This window comes from Urocitellus parryii, chromosome 9 (assembly GCF_045843805.1).
Source record: "Urocitellus parryii isolate mUroPar1 chromosome 9, mUroPar1.hap1, whole genome shotgun sequence".
Lineage (NCBI taxonomy): Eukaryota > Metazoa > Chordata > Mammalia > Rodentia > Sciuridae > Urocitellus > Urocitellus parryii.
Genome location: NC_135539.1, coordinates 120,349,150 through 120,369,322, shown reverse-complemented (window position 1 = coordinate 120,369,322; position 20,173 = coordinate 120,349,150). Strand labels below are relative to the sequence as shown.

General features: G+C 35.6%; 1 protein-coding gene across 1 annotated transcript; it reads right to left on the bottom strand.

Moving 5' to 3' along the window:
* Window positions 1-5,027: 5,027 nt before the first annotated feature.
* LOC144257017 (BMP/retinoic acid-inducible neural-specific protein 3-like) lies at window positions 5,028-18,652 on the bottom strand. The gene is given in 3 exon segments (XM_077802948.1): window positions 5,028-5,806; window positions 5,809-6,140; window positions 18,576-18,652. Coding segments are annotated over 3 exon segments (1,188 nt in total).
* Between the last annotated feature and the right edge of the window lie 1,521 nt (window positions 18,653-20,173).

The following is a 20,173-nucleotide window of genomic DNA, read 5'->3' as shown; positions in this document are numbered from 1 at the left end:
GTTTTCAAGAACAATCTGTTGTGAAAAAAGCAAACAAAATATTATTTCAAATTCAAGAATGTAGGAGATGTGTTCTAAAAATTCTGTGTAAAATGATGAAATTGATTTCAGTTTTCTGTAGTATAGGTGTTTTTTTTGTTTTGTTTTGTTTTGTTTTTGGCATCAGTGACTAAACCCAGGATCATTTACCACTTAATTACATCTCCAGTCCTTTTTATTTTTATTTTTTTTTTAGATTTTGGATAAGGTCTCAAAACGATAATAATACTTCAAAAATGTATACTACAGCCAGGCTCAATGGTACACACCTATAACCCCAGGAGGATTGCAAGTCAAAACCAGCCTCAGAAACTTAGTGAGGCCCTAAGCAATTTGCTAGACCTTATTGTCGTTTTGAGTGTTATGTCTTCTGTTAGTGCTACAGATCCTTTTTGTGTACTCCATTTTCGCCCTATTTATTAATCTTTCACTTTAGAAGATCCTGTTCTTTTTTTTTTTAAAGTCCATAATCGTGCTTATTGAAATTGGAGAAAGGAATCAGCAACCTGTGATGAGATCACTACCACACAGAATTCTGGTACTCACTATGCCATCAGGGCAGTGTCCTGCTCATGTTCAATATGACAGAGACCTTTGATCAATCAAATAACATGCACTATTATGTTATTATGTTATTATGTGATAACTATGTCACATAATCACCAGACAGAATACTGTGGTAGTCATCAATTGGTTTGATTGCCAATATATGAGGTAATTTCAAGTATGGGATTTTTGCTTTAGTTTGAATTTCATTTGCTTATAATAATTATCATACTCAGCTGTCATGTCCTAAGTATCAAATGATTTGAAGTGAATATTCTCATTCACCCGCCATTCACAGTTTAATGAAACAACTAATGTTGCTTTCCTGTCAAAGAAATGAGGATGTTTGTAAAAATTCCCATTTACTAATAAGCACAAAAATTATAACCAAGATGTATTTACAAAATATTGGATATTATGGGTTGATTGAATTGTACTTCTTGAAATTATTATACTAGGAAAATAATGAGAATATAAATATAAATATAAATGTAAATATAAATATAAATCTTATCATGTAGGTTGAGGAGAAGAAAGCATAATGTCAAAATAATAGAATATTTATTGGTAAAATGAATAGATGTGACACAATATAGCTTCTCAAGTTTTAAAAATTCAACTGATTAGATTATAGTTCTTAATGTTAAACTATGGTTTAACATCTGTACCTTAAACTGTATACAGTATGACTAGAGGGAAAACTCAATTTTGATAAAGGATTATTATTCTAATAAAATGATTCAGGCACCAGCTAGAGTAAGATTGTCATAGTTTCTCTAATCTTGATACATTTAATATATTGTTTTCAGTTGTTATGTGAATTGGAAAACCTATCTGTAGCCTCTTATCATCTTTAAATAAGTTTATTATTTAAAATTAGTTTCTTCTACTTGGTTTCTAAAACTTTTTATTTTGCTTTTGGCTGAATTTCTATATTCCCACAATATATAGTTTATGTTACTCCCATATTAAATAGTTTATTTTATTCTCAAGAAGTTTCAAATGTATTATTTTCTTCAAATGAATTAATTTATGTCTGTTATAAATGAAAAGATTTTCAACATGCATAATGATAAAATAAAAGACAAAGGGGGTTTGTTTTTAGAAAAAGATTGTGTATGATATGTACAGGTTGTGCACAGCCCTGGTTACTTCCAAGATAGTTTTCACATGCAAAAGAAAGCACAGGTTGGGGTCAGGGGAGAAAATGGATCATCAGCAACCTGTGATGAGATGTATTTAAAAGCAGAAGAACAAACAGATATTTTAGCTTTTTTTTTAACTTACTGTGAATATTTGGATTCTGATTTAACTTGCTAAAATTCAACTTGAATCTACAGATATAGCAATGTATGCCCAAACTCTGAGGGTCATCAAAATAGGTGGAGCAGTACAAGATGTTCCTGGAGAAAAAAGTATTCTCAATACATTTTTGATCTTCAGAACTTCAAGTTCTATTGACTTTATTAAGTTCAAGATAAATTTAGAGACATGAATAGGATATGTAGAAGTCAATAATTAAAAAAAAGTCAAACTCCCTATTTAAAAAGATGATTTTGTATTTAAATAAGATTGTGACAGTAGGGTAATTTTCATCAAAGTTCTTAAATCACTAAACAAAAATGCACTAACATGCTTGTGCATTTAGACCTATTTGGGAAGAATAAATGTTTATGGGCCTCATTATTCCATATGTTGATAGATACAAGTTGTATTATTTTGGATTATTTTGTTTATTGCTTACTGAACATTACTGAGTATAATATGCAAAAAATAGAAACCTTAAAATAGTGTTCATGTGTTGATCATTTCTCCTTTAAATCTATATTTCATTTTAGAGTTTTCTTGGTATGTCAACATGCATTGTATTCATGTTATCTTAGATGCAGCATTCAAAGAAAGGCATTCATATTTCCTCTTGTCTTTCAGGGGAATCTAGTCTCAGTGATATGAAAGACTCACTGGCAGAGTTCTACCAGGAGAGTTGAATATAACATAATTTCATCTCACACTATATGACCTTTGTGCCAACACTTGCTAGACACAATAAGCCCCATGATAAAATCCTGGTTTACCCCTTTCTTACCTGTGCTGGTTGCATCTTCTTTCTTATATGCAGTCCAGGGTAGTGAGCTTCGCAATGAAAGTAGCATTGCTGACAATTTTTGTTGGGGACAATGAAATATTGCTTTTCAGAGTCCTTTGGCAATTGTACATCTTGCTCAAATGTTGCTGGGTATCAGAGGCTATAGACAGCTGCAAAACTCTTCTGGGAAAGGTCCTAAAGACAACTCTTTTTTTTTTTATTGGTTGTTCAAAACATTACAAAGCTCATGACATATCATCTGATTCAAGTGGGTTATGAACTCCCATTTTTTACCCCAAATACAAGTTGCAGAATACAACAGTCATTAATATGGTAGTATGTAAAAATGTGGATGTGTAACCGATGTGACAACTCTTGACTTTTATAGCCAAAGTCATTTGAAGCATATTGTCTATGATTGATAAGCTTGGTCATTCTGTGGATGATTATCTGTTGATCAATGCTTATTTTAGTTTTCAAGTATAGTATGAGTGTATGTATTTTACAATATTAAATAATTTAGAGCTCAATTTATTAGGTGATTCTTGTTTCACTAAAAGTTTGACATGTAATGAAATTAAATAAGTAAGATGGTTCATTTAAAGTTCAGTGGTGTAAATGAGAAAAGGACAGACAGATTCATTCCAGAAATATCTGTTTTGGAAACTTATCTTTCAACTTCTTGGTGTGTGATCTTAGGAAATTTGACAAACTATTCTGATTCTTTGCTTTTCTCCATCAGGAAAATAGAAATAATTGTTCATAACTTGAAGTTGTCTTCAGCATTAAATGAAGACAGTTTTTATGATGATACCAGAAAGGTGGTGTTAAATAATTATATGAAATTTCTATTGAATTACTACTATGACAGGAAGTACATTAAAAACAAAAATTAAGCAACTAAATTAAGAAATTCAGCTGCTCAGATATTAGGTGGGAAAATGATGCTTTGCTCCTGACAGACTGGATAAGTTTGTTGTCTGAATTGCTGGTTTATTTTTTAAGGTGTTTTGGAATTGGAAACAAATAGCACAAGAATCCAGAAGGTCTGTGGCATTTTTATTAGTAGTCATTTCTTTTTTCATCCATGTCATGAGTTCCTTTTGTGCCCTAAGAAATGCCTTCATGACCTGAACCAGAAAGTTGGCCTAGACAGTGCATTTGTTAAATAAGAACACGTTTATAAATTATCTAGAAATAATTGAGTGATAAATGGCATAAACACATTTTACCGAAGCAGCCATGTACCTAAGAAAAAAATTAAATTTAACTCTATAAAACAGAAGAATTATATATCAAACATTACATTTCAAATAATATAAAAACTCATTGTAACTTTCAGACCAAAAATATGAATTAAAATTCATTTTCTAATGAAGGGGTTTTCTTCTCAAAGTATCTTTTTGTAACAGTAGCTTTTCTGTGAGGAAAAAAATTGTCTATTTACATTTGAACTAGTTATTTGAACATTTATTTTACACCATTACATTACAATTTGAGAATTCTAGAAATGCTATTTTATTGATGTTGGTAAAGTGCTGGAAAGTAGCTTTTCAGTACTTGAAATGAAAATGATTGTGCAGAGTATGCTGATTATTGTTTATCAGAATATAAAGAAAAAACGATAAAGCAAGTTGCTAAGGAAATTAAGGGTTTACTTTCTCCGTGATGTGTCTTAGAATCACACTGCTTTTCCTCTATGTTTGCCTAAATGGTTTGATATTTGCTTGGGAATTAGTTTATTTGACTATTTTGATAATAATGGTGTCTCTAGGATTGGTTTCTCAACACAGGTAGTAAACATATCACTGCCATTATGCTATGACCCGTAAAATAACAACTGAATACTAAGCATTCTACCGAGTTGGGTTTTCCATAAAGTTAATTGCAAGGGACCTTCAAATGTTTCCATTAAAAAATCTTGGTGAATTCTCCCCAGGTTCTAACAAACTATATCAAAATAGAACTCATTTCATGGAAAAAAGGAATTCCACAGCACTTCTTTTTAATAACTGTTCAGCTACAAAATTTTATTGGTGTCTTTTTATGTTCCCTCTAGAGGATGTAATGCACAAAAGCATTGCCACGGAACATATAAAATTACAAATGAAATTTATTGTAAAAAGTAGAATGTCTTCTAGACTGGTCAGTATTTATTTCATTCATAAACCAAAACTGCAGTATAATATATTCATTGTCAGCAAGTTCATGTGTGTAAATTGCCATCCAATGTTATTGACTGATATAAGACAGATATTGAAAAGACAATTTAAATTTACTCTTCCAAACATAAACTGTTCCACAAAAGCACTGTAAAAACTCCTTCAAGATTTTGGGTTGTGCTTGACATTTATGGTTAACTACATAATTTGGTCGTGTCACAATCCATCGTGTTTGGCAATTTGGCATTAAACGCCTGCAGAGCAGATTGGATCCTCACCACCTCACTAGTAGACAGCTTGAGTCTATGACGAAGCAAGCAAGAGAAAAGATCTAGACGACGCTGACCAGGTGGGGAGAGTTTATTTACACGGTCTCTTATCTCCAGTAGTTGCAAAAGTGCTGAGTCCTGGGATCCCTGAGTATAGGGGTAGTCCAGCTGCAAAATCAGGTCCCGAATGGCTTCAGGGTCGAAGTGCATGCTGTAGCCAAACACTTGGATGTTGTTGATTTTCATGTAGCCCAGGTTCCGGGAAGGATCAATAAACTCCAAAGGTTCGTAGTAAATGCTCTCATTGCCATTGGGGCCATTTGACTTGATGCGACTCCTCAGGTAGATGTGTACTGTCTCAAAAAATGTCTTCCATTTGTTCCCCAGAGTCAGTGTCCAGTTGTAACACTGCAGAGGGAGGTCCAACTTAGTCCGCTCCCAGTCTGGAAAGCTGTTTTCATTCACAGGCATAAACCAGCTCTCTGAGTGGCTGCCTCCAAAAGGGTTGATGTAAACAGCCAACACTGGCTCCAAGGTGCTGTTTTTAGTTAGGCAAATCTGTAAAGAGAGACCCAAGATCACGTGCACCAGGCTTGACTTGTATTTGTTACTCTTCAAGGTGAGGAGCATCCGTTTCCGCCAGGAGGGGTCAAACCAGCTGTTGAGGAGCATGTCATTGCTGATAAAAATGGCATGGACTTCTGTCTGTCTGTCTTTTGCAACAAGTATTTCATCTCAAGGTCTTGCAGGTCAGTCTCAAAGCCAATATAGTGATCTGTAGACTCTGCGACTTCAGGCTTGCAGAGCCCCTGGCTCAGCATGTAACCAGTATTGCAGGTGCCACAGCGGGTGCGGTTGTCAGGTGCACAGGTCAGGCAGGCCGAGGCGTCGCCCACAGTGCAGGGCAGGAATGAAGTGCAGACAACCTGGTCGTTCGGACATGTGCAGGAGTGCGTCTCTTCTGAAAAGCTGCCCAGGAGGCCATTCTCATTGCAGTAGAGAAAAGACTGGATGCGAGTAAGCCAGTAGGTTGAGGTTCTAGAAATACAAAACAAAAGGAATCTACATAAATACAAACGTGTGTGTGTGTGTGTGTGTGTGTGTGCATTTTAAACATGACATGACTTCTGAAGAGATTATACCGCATCTCAATGTACTTGGAAGGTGATTGTAAGTACAATAGGTTCAACATTGTTTTGAAATGATAACCAACAGCAGGAAATAAAAGTAGTGTTATCATAAAATAGCTATAGCAAAATTAGAGCATATAAATAACCTGTTGTTCATTCATTCATTCTTATTTTCATAAAGCAAATGTTGCAGGAAGCATGAATATAAAATAAAAGAGAAGAAACATAAACAACTTTAAATTGTCAATCAACATACTTAGATCCTAGAGTTTTACCAACATTGAAAGAACAAGTGCTCTGAGAGGGAAAATATTATTAAAACATCTTTGATTTTATTCTTACAGGCTGCTCAAGAAAACAGTTGAAAATATCTCATTAAAAGCAACAAGCTCTTCTAATAAGGGAAAAGCATGTTAGTTTAATGTGTTTGATTTTAGTCATTAACATTTTTTTTCCTATCAGGCTAATCAGGAAGCCAATTTAACATCTCACTTTCCCTATTTTACTGAATTATTCAAACTCTTTTGGCTTATTGAAGATCTCAGTAAAATAGTGAAGGAAAAGTGGTGGCCTTGTAATCAGATAATTCCTTGTTTTTACTATGTTGCTTTTTCATACTAGCTTAATGATTATGGGAAAAGTTGCATGAATTGTACTAAATAGAGTTCTCTCATGTGAGAAATGCAAATAGTAATATCTTCCATTTTGAATATTTGTGACAGATAAGTCAGATTCAAATTGTATGAATGTATTTAGAATTGTATGCACTGTCTGTTTCATAGTAGAAAAGCAAAAAATGAATATATTTTTGGTATTATGCATTTCTGGTGTTAATATTTAGTATAGTAGTTAGTACAGATATAATGCACTCAGATCTTTAGAATTTATTATATCACTACTGGTTTAAATAATTTCTATATAATGCTGTTAAAACAGGTTTTAATCTATTTATTCAATCATTAAAAACAATTAATGATATTCAAGACAGGTATTTATGTTATATGAAATTTGGATCTCTGCCCATCCTTCTCTTGAAACGTCCAACACAATTTTTAATGTAAGTGCTTCCCTGTTTTCTCAAATAATTTATCCTTTATTCTCTCCATACCATCTACTTATTTTACTTCATAGTCTTTTTCCACTTACAATCTTATATTATTCTGTACTTACCTCTTTATACTGTTTCTTTCATTAAATATAATACCCAATTTACCAGAACCCTTATGTTTTCTTTGTAGCTACATTTCAAGCACACACCAGAGTGCCAGATAATAGGCTGTTAATATTTACTAAATATTGCATAAAATGCATGGAATTAAAAAAACGTGTTCAATAAGTATAATTTTAAATGAAATTTAAGCTTTAAACAGATCATTTAATATAGCAGGGAAGTCCTGGCTTCCAAGTTGCAGGTAGCAGAGTTATACAACCTATGCTTTGATATCTGCACTAGGAAATATATACAAAATTCATCTTTACGTAACTTCTAAGAATGCAATTTCATCTTGTAGTCCAAGAAGGAAAGAACAAGACATTAAAAAACTTCTTCTTTATTTCTCACACTGAAAAGAACTGACTGAAATCCTAAATCAGTTTGATTCACTCTATCTTTTGAACATGTTCCCCAAAATTGTTATGTTGGAAATATTATCCCCAATGTGCAATATTGGAACTTGGGACCTAACTGGAGGTGTTTGGGTCATGGGACTGCCATCCTCATGACTGAATTAATGCCATTGTTATTGGAGTAATTTTCTTATAATGGGACAAGTTCATCCCCCTATTTAGCTTTAGCTCTCTCTCACAGTCTCTTTGACTTCTGCTATTCAATGACCTCACCAGATGCTGGCCCCTGGATCTTAGGCTTCTCTGCTTCCAGAACTGTTAGTCAATAAATTTCTGTTCATTACATTTTACCATATTGGGGTATTCTATTTTAGCAGGAAAAAGTGGACTAAAACAATTAATTCCCAAGTTTCTCTTCATATTTTTAAAATGAGTTCTCTAAAAACCTTTCCCAGGCAAGGTTATGGAATAACAAATATTAGAGACTTTCTGGTACTTTTTGAGCCATATGTGTATTTCACCCCAGAATATATGTATGAGAAGCTTCCTGCTTTTAGTTTATGAAGCAGCTTGATTAATGATTTCTGTATTCAGACTCAGAATACAGAAATTCATATTACTGATTTATAATCTATATTTACTGGCTTGTTTATTCCATTTCATTCTCTTTCTCAATCAATTTCTTCTCCTTCCTTCCTACCCATTTTTTTTCCTTCCTAACTTTCTTTTGGTTTTCCTCCCACTTTCCTTCTTTTTTGCTTCATCTCTAGTTGTATTTCTGTCTAATATAAAGTATATAAAATATATATCCCATCTGGATTGAAAATTATATTTTCTTCCCTGAAACCAAAGCATAAAATTCTCTGAGCCAACTCATCTCTCACTGTAAGCTCTAATCATGTTTTGAAATCATAAGGACGAAATAAAAAATGAAATAAATAGACCTAAGGCTAAAGGCAGCACTCACAAAACTAGGACACGGTGGAAAGAATGGTGTGGACATTTTAGAAAAGCAATGATTTTTCCAGCCTTTAGTCTTTTTCAATCCTTTCTACGTTTCCACAGATGCATTAGTGCAGGAATATGATTCAGCTTCTTGGGTTTCAGCCTATCATCTATGAATACTGATTACTCAGCACCCAGTCAAACCCTGGCACCCCAGAATGGAAAAGTTGGCATGCAGATTTTCTTGCTGCTTCTTGTCCTTTTCCCCTTACTACCTATCTTTTGACTATTTTACTGTATTTCACAATGTAGGAATAGATTGTTAAAGAAAAAAATCAATAATCTGTCTTTTCTTCACTCTTGGTAAAATCTTAGTGCAAGCAGTAGTCAAAAATATTGATAAGCAAGTGTCAAAATTGTATAATGGATTTTTCACTTACCCAAAAGTTCACATAGTTAATTTTTTTTTCCTGAACAAAGTCAAATTTAGCTATTCTTACTTTATTTTGGTAACTTTAAAGGTTTTTGGAGAGAAAAGTCTTCAAAATTTTCAGTTAGGTTGAATCAAGTATTTTTTCAATTTCCATTAACTTTTTAATATTAAAAAAATAAATAACATTGCATTTTATTGGCATATACATATATCATGTGTGTGATATGTACGTGTCTGTGCATGATCTGCATGCACATGTATGACCCATGCATGCATATTTTGTGGATGCCGTGCACATAAGTACATGTGTATGGTATGTGCATGTGCTCATTTGTACGTGTGGTTTGTGCATGTGTGTTGGGTGTCTCACCTTGATTCAGACAGATTGTTGAAGATCTACTAGGGCTAAGAATTGAGAATGCAGTTCTGAAAGATAAACTGCAAAGTGAATGAGGACAGGCAGGTATTTTTGTTTGCTTGCTTTTTATTGAACATGTGGCATTGTTCTAGACAGCACTTCATAGAATAAAGGAAGGAGTAAGGGAAGGGAAAAGGGAGAAAAAGAGGGAGTAAGTTTACAAGAGGGAGAAAAACATTATGGTGAATGAAATATGCATTTTGGAATAACAGAAGAAAAAAAACAGAATAATTCAAGACTTAAAGAAAAACAATTGATACAATGAAAGGTTAAAGAAATTCCTTACTTATTAGGAAGAGAGTTTGCATTTTGTCATTTCTTGAAAGCATTTTAGGGGCTATAATTACAAAGAAGGAAAACACTTTCCTGAGTTAATATAAAATTAATTTGGAAAAAAATCATTAGCTAAAATGTCAATAGCATTTAAATCATCAAGGAATCATGTTGCATACTATTTTGAGAAGTTAGAGGACTGGGTAGTCCCAGTGTCTCTGTTTAACCTATAATAGTCTCTATGTGTTACAAATCTGCTCTTCTCTATGTGATACATATTTTGTAAGCATCAAAAAAGTATTAGACTGTGAGTCTGCATGCCTTATTCCCAAAGCCAATACCATACCCTCTCTGATCTGGACAAGTACTTAAGTCTCTTTAAACTTCAGCAAATCTTTTGGAGTTCAGACAAATGTAGGTTCAAATTTTGATTCTGCATAACAGTGGGTGGGGGGATACACACACACACACACACACACACAAGGGCTTGATGTGTTTATCTGTGAGTTCACTTGATATGATGGTAGTATGCAAAGATGTAACATATTGTATTATCCACTATTTGATGTTATAGGAAAACACCTGGCACAGCCTAACTCTATGAAGTAAAGAGGCTTATTAAGCTCAAAAGTTTGGAGACTCAAAGTCCAAGCAGCTTAGTGCAGGCTTGGGTAAGGACCCCATTGCAAAAGCATTATGTCTCAAATCAGGAAGCAGAGAGATCTGGGTGAGTACAGGCTTGTTCCTTATATAATAACTCTTGAGAGAACTAAGAGAGTCCATGAGAAAATATTGTAATCCTTTTCAAGGGAAACAGCCCTAATGATGAAAGGACCCCCCAGTAGACCCCATCACTTAAAGGTCCACACCATCTTTCAATAGCCTAGGGACCAACCTTCTAACACATGGACCATTGCAGGACACCCAAATTCAAGTCATAGAACATAAATCTATGAATCTCACAGTTGGTTGCTGTTTCTTATGAAACAACATGCATGAAATGCTTGTTTTAAATTTTTTCTGTTATTAAGAATATCATGATATAGTCTTATACTTTTAGTTTAATATATCAGGTGTGAGTATTGAATCAGATTTCTGTGCACTACCCCAGATATATTTGAAGAATTTCTAGGACCAGGAATGTCTTGTTAAAATGCACAGCTCTAGATAAAAGCTATCTACACACAGATATTACAAGGTTCCCATGTATGTAACAACTCAAAAGCTGTCATTTGGATATCCTTCAATACTATGTAGACATTAAAACGGAACAACTTGTTCAGAGAAAGTAAAGTTGAAATTTCTGTAGAGAAGGAAACCACAGTGTTCTACTTTTAATTTACATGCATTGGAGTCTGTAGCCACTATGTACAATAAAATTTTTACACTGAAAACTTTTGGTATATACACACACAAGAAAAATAAAGCAAACACTAAAGCCTGGCTTAAAAAAATAAGTTCTGATACTTTCCAGTAGCATTAATTTATCATCTAGTGCACATCACTTTGTGGGTCAGACACTCTGTATTCATTTTATTTAAAAAGTTCTCAAAGGAGTTTAAAAATGTGAAAACCAGTTTAAAATGTGAAAACCACTGAGACTCATAAGTTTTAATGATTCAGTGACATATATCTTAAGCACTAAAGACAAACTCAAAGAAGCCAATGTAAATATTATTTTTTAAAAATTTAAAAAATATTATTTAAAAAACTTTTTAAAATATTATTTTTTAAAAGTGTTGAAAGTGTTGTTCCACTATTTGAGAAGAAAAGCACTTAAGAAATGACCTCAGGGAAAATACACATTTATTTTCATAGCATGACAACATTTAAAATAAAATAACTTCTATTTGTGATATAATGGTTAGATTTTTGAACTGTAATAGGGTATATATGCTGTCAACAATTTTCTCAGGAGCCAAAGTGTAAATTTTAAATCTTGTTTCATTTATCTCATCTGAAAAGTGGGAATAAAATATCTCACAAGGCTGTTTTAAAAATTAAGGCACAATTGCAAGTAAAGCACTTAAAACAGTGCCTATGCACAGAATAAACGGGAAATAAATGTAAATTCTTATTCTTATTATTATCATTGTTATTGCTCCTGTCATCTCTGTCATTGTAGACAGTTTCTTTTTCATAACTGATTTTTCTTCCCAGAGGATGAAGCATTTCATTTTCTCTTCAAGAACTCATGTGTGTATACATGATATTACATCATGTCCCTGCATTTCACCATTTTGATAACCTGATTGAGACTATTTAAAAGTACAAGTGTGGCCTCTTTGTGATAGTTTTGAAGGACTCTTGTATCTGCAAAAACAATATTTTTCAAGTTCAGAATGTATATTCTAGATGCTAACTGTAGGCACCAAAGTATTAGAACATATGTTGATACAAAACAATTATTTCATCTCACAGTTAAATCCTCTCTGAGCACTAATAATCATATTTCAAAGGCCGAAAATTGCTAAAAAGAGCATAATACAGGCACACAGCCACATCACTATTTATAGCAGCACAGTCCACAATAGCTAGACTGTGGAACCAACCTAGGTGAATAGATTTAAAAAATGTGGCATTTATACACAATGGAATATTATACAGCACTAAAAATAACAAGACCATGGCATTTGCAGGGAAATGGATGGCATTAGAGCAGATTATGCTAACTGAAGTTAGCCAATCCCTAAAAAAAATTGCCAAATGTCTTCTCTAATATAAGGAAGGGTGACTCAAAATGGGGTAGGGAGGAAGAGCATGAGAAGATTACTACCAAATAGGGAAGAGAGGTGGGAGGGAGTGAGAGGGAGAAGGGGAATTGCATGGAAGATGGAAGGAGACCCTCATCATTATACAAAATACATGTATGATTATGTGAGAAACAAAAAGAAATTTGTCACATTAGATTGGGTAGAGACAGGTGATGAGAGTGGAGGGGTGGGGAAGGTGGGACAGGAAGGGCAGCAGAATAAAATAGACACAAGTATTGCTGTATGTATATACGTGGCTGTATAACCAATGTGATTCTCCAACCCCTACGCTTGGAAAAATGAGAAATTACACCCCATTTGATTCAAATGTATGATATGTCAAGATCATTGTATTGTCATGAGCAAGTAATTAAAAAAACCCCTGACAACCAATTATCTTATTTGTACAGATAAAGGGATTTCATTTTCCATGTATTAAATGTACACTCAGAGCCAAGGAAAAGAGTAGCTCAGATGGGGATCCACACCTTGCCTTGACCTTTATCCCAGAAGACTTGCCCCTGAGGTAGAAAATCTCCTGTCCTTCAGGGGCAGCTGTCCTGGTTTTCCCAGCTCCAAGGAACAAATTTCTTCCATTCTTTTTTCTAATTTATCTCATGTCTTTGCAATTACAAAATCCCTGTATACATTCAAAAAAACTTAATTTTGCATGAGTGAATGAAGGAGTAATCCAATAATATTTCTGAAGCATCCTTAGAGTCAATATGTAGCCCATGCCTCATGATGCTTTCCTACACAGTCACTCTGACTTGCAGGTCACCTGGCAGAATTCCTTATTTTATTCACCAGATCCACATTTCAGACTTGTTAGTAGTTTTGCATTCACTCACACAAGCATTTATACTGTACAAACTATTTGCCAACCACTGCTTCACATTAGCTTATGATTCATCAATAAACAAGAAAAATAATCATCTGCCTTGTGGTGTCATTGATCTACACTCAGACATTGGTCTAATGCATCTTCCATGGTGTCTCACACAACTGTCCAACCCAACCCCAGCCAGGCCCTCCAGCACCCCCAAGTCCTCTCCTGTGGTGTCCTCAAGCAGGCCAATGTCAAGAGACAGCTTATCAGTTAAAGACCACCAGGTGGAGAGGCAGCATGATACTAAAAACACAGAAACAGAAGTGATTTCTCAACATTTACAGTCACAGTGGAGTCCTGTTCTGACAAATGATTTTATAAGTGTCTCTCTCTACTGCTTAGACTTCTTCTAAGAATCAGGATCCCTCTGAACAAAGCCCAGGTTTTTAATGGCTGAGGCAGAATAGCCCTAGCACAATATTTAAAGGAAATATGTGATTTTTGCCTCATAAAAGACTAAAGAAATATTCTGTGTCACAAAAAGAAAAGTAACTGAAGATGTGTTTCTACATGTCTCACTTCATGTGATATTCATGCTCCCCAGCTTAGGCAAAGTGTGATCTGACAGTGAGAACCGGCTCCCAAGCAGAAATTGAGAAACTATTCAATTTTATCTTCTAGTTCTGTTTTCCCCACATTTTTTAACACTCTGAAATCCATCCAGAATTGCTTGATTTTGGTGTGCAAGATGTCATTTTACTGAAATGACATTTGATTGTGCATGTGTTTCCCTAGGAGGAATTGGTTTCTCTCCATACTATCATCGCCTCCAAACCCTAGGTTTTCTTAACGGTATGGTCATGAAGTTTAGGGTCATATTCCAGACCAAATACCAGCACCCTGTTAAGTATAAGGAAGAGGACACAAAATGAATGTGGTATGAGCTTGCAGTACACCACCAACTGCACAAAGCCCACTTAGAGCCAGTAAAAACAGGACCATGTGAAGAGGACACAGAGATTGTTCTGGTGATTAGGAAAGGCCAGGCCCCTCTCTGAAAGCTCTGGACAATGAACGCACAGGCTATAAAATTCCCATAAATGGGACAGGGCCCATCCAACTAATGGTGGCCAGTGAGTATGTGAAGCAGGAGATGAACTGATTGGGGGGAAGTCAGCACCATAGGGATGTGTCATCTATGTGACCTGGAGACTTGGACTTGACCTGCTGACTAGGAAGCACTAGCTCTCATGGTTATAGAAGAGGCTTCAAGGGTCTCCAAACCTGTATTGAGTAAGCACAGGACTGTGTGTCTGACCTGGAGACAGGCAACCCACAGGCATTCCTGAAGTTCCCAGACTTCAGATATGAACTGTGTTAAATGCCTGTTTTTATTATAGAAAAACCAATAACTTTACATTACTCAGACTTCCCAGACAAAAACAAGGTGATGCCTGATGAATCTTCTGTGGATTTCCTCAGTAATATTACAGTCCTCAGCACTGCAGTTATTAACAGACATACTGTCTTCTAAGTTTCAGAGTAACATTGAGGTAGATATAGATGCTATAATTATTCTACTAACTTCATTAAGTTCCATGGAAGCATGGACTTGGCCTATTCACTCTGTACTCCACACAGAGTATAGTGCCTAACACACAGAAGTTAATCAAGCAAAGTGATTAAAGGACCCGAAGAAATTTTGAGACACAAAAAGTTTAGAAAATCCAGCAAAGTATCCCAGGCTGTGTGGTGGCCAAGTGTGCCTGAACCCAGACCTCAGCACCAACATGCAGAGTAGACTCAACTCTGAGACACCCTTAACACCAAAATGCAAAGAGTAACCTCAGCTTCACCACCAAGTGTGCAGGAGATAGTGGCTGGGTCAACAGACACCAGTGATCAGACAGCTGTCAGGTCCATGGTGAGCTGGGATTCTTTTTCATAGTTTTAACGAATTTGTGCTTGGTCATAAATTTTAAAGCAATTCATATGAAAATCCCAAAGACAATTCTTCACAGAACCAGAAAAAAACAATCATGATATTCATGTAGAAAAATAAAAGACACAGAATACCCAAAGCCATCTTTAGCAAGAAGAGTGAAGTAAGACACATCATAATAGTATGGCTTAAACTGTACTACAGAGCCACAGTAACAAAAACAGCATTGTATCCTCATCAAAATGATACATAGACCAATGAATGGCACAGAATTGAAGACACAGAGACAAATTCACAAAAACACAGTTATCTCATACTAGACAAAGGCACCAAAAACATTCATGAAAGAAAAAAAAAAGCCTATTCAACAAATGGTACAGGGCAAAAATCGGAAAGCCACATAAAATAAAATGAAAGTAAAGCCCTCTCTCTCACTCTGCAAAAATCTCAACTGAAAATGGGTCAAAACTTAGAACCTAGAACAGAGACCCTGTGCTTAATAGACGAAAAAGTAGGGCCAAATCTTCACTATGTCAGCCTAAGATCTGACTTCCTTAAGGGGACTCCTACATTCCAAGAAGTGAATTCAAGAATCAATAACAAGATGGATTCAAATTAAAAAGCATCTTCTCAGCAAAGGAAACAATCAATAATGTGAAAAGAGAGCCTACGGAATGGAAGAAAATCTTCACCACATGCACCTCAGAGCATTAATCTCCAGGTAATATGCAGAACTCAAAGAACAAAACACCAAAAAAAAAAAAACACAAATGAATAAATGGGCTAAGGAAGTGAACAGACACTTCACAGAAGAAGCAAAAAATACATGAAAAAAATGTTCAAAGTTTAGCCATTAGAGGAAAGTTAAATATAAGCTAGTATAAAACACAGGTAATATTCTACCAGGTACATCCCTTGATTTGTTATTTCTTAATTTACATAAATAATCAATGCAATAATAGAACGGAAGATATTTGATATTTTCTTTTCCAGAAAGAACAAAATGGCACAATACGTTGTCAAGACTTTTAATATTCCAGTGCAGTATTCTGGCCTTTCATCAATTAGGGAAATATGCATGCTTTTCTCTGACTTGCTGTTGTCTTGTTAGTGAATTAATCTGTTTAACCTTTGAGCCTCTACTATGTACCATGCAGAAGGCAATATGTAAAATAAATCAAGATGTCAATGCTGAGTTTAGGGAAAGACAGTGAGGAGAAAAATGTGGCCGGAGGAAGAGAGAAGTTAGAGCCTGCTAATTACATCTCACAGCCATATCCAAGGGGGATGCATGGTATACAATTGATGCCATTGATATTCTGCTCTCAGATTTTCTTAAAACTAAATATAAAAGTTAGGAATTATGAATTCAGGTCAAAGAATTTTTTCTAATTTTTTCTTTCTCAAAAAAAAAATGAGTTCTGCCATACTCATTTCTTCACAGCTGTGCCTCAGTAATTTCTGGTTAGAATTGGACAGTTTTGAAAATTCTTCTCTATACTATTCATTTGATTTGTGATCTACTGTACATCCTAGCTAAGCTAGAATTGGACTGGACTTTAAGAATGATGGAATATGTAATAATCTCTATTTAAATTTTAGGTTTTAAGATATCTACCAAGCTTATTTTCTAATTAAATGACCATTATGAGCACAGAGTACTTGAGTACTAAAAGAACTTCCAGATGATACATATTTAGTTGGCAGTTCTAACACTAAAAGCGTAGTTATAAAGTCTAATGTTCACTATTTACCACTATTCTTTCCTCATTAGGGAACTGAAAAATGATTTGTTTTGTGTCATATTTATTTCCATTTGAATCTTTATGGAAATCAATATTCAATGGCTTATGTTAATACTCTTTTAATAGACCTCCAATTCTAACTGAATGAACAATACAATCAAGAAAGCACACGGCTTCTAAGTTTATGTGGCATACATTGTGCATGGGCCTGAAGCAACAATATTAGATTAGATCCATTATCTACCAAGCACGTAAATAGAGGAAATGTAACACATTATGCCTGAATGAAATCTGAAAGATGGTTTAATTACTAATGACATATCAACTCAGTGCAATTAATTTTAACACAGTGTGGGACTCTTTTTCTTCTTTATAAAGAAACTTTGTTATCCTGTTCTCATCCCACTTCCAGGAAACTAATGGAATCCACCACTCAATCTGGCCAAGCTACTCATTTATTCAGCCCTCATCCTTCCTCCTTCTAACACTGATTTCTGATGAGTACAGTTGCTCCACACACATATATTCTACTATGCCTTTGTCTTCAATCTGAAGATTGACAGAGTTCCTGTCACAGTCATTGCCACTGGCTGTTTCTGTTTACTATTCATGGTCAGGTTATCTGACTAATACCTTTGGTTACTGTTCCTGGTCATACAGTCTGGATAATGTCCGATTTTGGTACCTCTCCATGGTTTATGGCTACTATCTGTGGTTCCTGCACCCAGTTACAGTAACAGGCTTTGGGCTACAGTGGATGTATCTGGATAAATATCAGGCAATTAATTGTCTCTGAATGGTGTACTTATTCGTGGTATGTGACTCATGTCTCTAATTTCTATATCTGGTCACAGTATCTGGATATCGTCACTGGTTACTGAACTTGGTATCTAGCTAAAGTCTTTGGATACTGTACCTACTCAGGGTATCTTGTATTTTCTCTATATACTATACCTGATTATGGTACCTGGTTAATGTATCTCGTTACTGTAGTTGGTCACAGTATCTGCATAATGATTCTGTTAAGTGTACCTAGTCTCAGTATCTTGCTAATGTCTCTGGTTACCATACCTGGCCACAGTAATTGCCCAATTTCTCAGTTTACTGTACCTAGTCACAGTACCTGACTATGCTTCTCCTTTCTGTAATACGTCACAGTAGCATAGTCTCTGCTTACTGTTCCTGGTCAAGTATCTGGCTAAGGTCTCTGTTCACTGTACATTGTCACAGCATTGGGTTATTATATCTCTTTCCTATATCTGGTCCCTGTATTAGAGTATCATTTCTGTTTACTTCATCTGGTCAGAGAACCTGGCTAATGTCTCTTAAGTCTGTGACATTATTTGATTAATGTCTGATTATAGTAACTACTCACAATACTTGGATAATGTCCAGTTGCTGGATCAGGTCATACTGCCTAACATCTGTGATTACTATACCTGATAATGGACCCCGGATTTTGTCTCTGATCACTTAACATATCTGATTTTCTTCTCTGGTTACGATTTCTGGTCATGGTACATACTTGTTTGTGGTTGCTATGCCTAGTCATGGTATCTGGCTGACATCTCTGGTTACTCTACCTGCTATATATCTGGCGTGATGGTTATTCTGAATTTCCACCTTGATGGAATTAAAAGAGATGCCTAGTATTAAAAGCTTCTGGGTGTCTCAGTGAGGTTGTTTCTAGGAATGATTGGCATATGGGACAGCAAGCTAAGGTGGATACCCATTGTAAGCATGGGGATTCAATAGGTCGGGGTCTTGGATGCAATAAAAGTTGGAAGAACAAGGAAGCAGCAGCAGAATCAAGCTCAATTCTTCTTGAATGGGTTCTTGACTACTGCTGTGATCACCTGAGGACATCAGAATCTAGTTCCTTCATTCTTCCAAAGCAGACCCTGACCAGCAACTCTCCAGGGGGTTTCCAGGCCTTTGGTCCAGGACAGGGGTGGTATCATGGTTCCTTTTATTCTGAGACTCCAGTTTCATGGGCTGAGAAGCTACTGATCTCTCCAGCTCTCCAGTCTGCAAATGGCCACTGTAGGACTATCCAGTTTCTGGTTGTGTAAGACAATCTAACACATCCCCTTTTTATAACCATACCTATTTATATCCTGTTGGTTCTGTTCCTCTAGAGAAACCTCACTAATACTCTTTCATTACTGGTCGCAGTATCTCTGTAATGTCTCTGTTTAGTGTACCTGGTCATGGTATCTGGATGATGTCTTTGGATAGTGTATCAGGTCACAGTATCTGGGTATTGTCTGTGTTTTCTGTACCTGATCACAATTTCTCTGTATGTTTCTGATAATTATACAAAGTCACAGTAGAGGACAACATCTCTGGTTACTGTAGCATGTCATAGTATCTGAGTATTATTTCTGTTTATCGTCTATAATCATTTGACCCTATTGGTTTGGGCCTCTGGCAAGATAGAACATGATGACAGGAAGCATGTAGTGGAGCAATGTTGATTACTTCATCGTGGCCAGGAAGCAAAGATTAGGAGGGAGGGAGAAGAGGAGCCTGGGATAAATGACAAAATGTACCCTCAAGGGCCTTCCCCCAATGATCTATATCCTCCAACCTTGAGCACATTCTCAAGTTCTTACCTCCAAATAACCCCTTGAGTGATGGATCCACTAGCATTCTTATAATCTGTTTGTGAGGTCAGAGGCCTTTATGATCCTTCTCTTCTGCTCAAGGCCTAATCTCTGAGCTCTCCTGCATTGGGGACCAAGTCTTTAACACATGGGCTTAATGGGGACATGTAAGATCCAAAACATAATATTCTGCCCACAGTTCCCAGAACTGTTGCCTGTGAGACAATGTGAACTGCATTTCCTTAATCTCCAAGAGTTCCTGTAGTCAATAGTTCCAATATGGCTCAAACATCTAAGTTCAGAGTCTTCTCTCAAGACTCAGGATAAATATTTGATGTGAGCCACTGTAAAAAATCAAACCAACAGTTGCACGTTCCCAAGACACACACACAGGATAAATGTCCCCATTACCAAAGGAAGGAGTAGGAAAA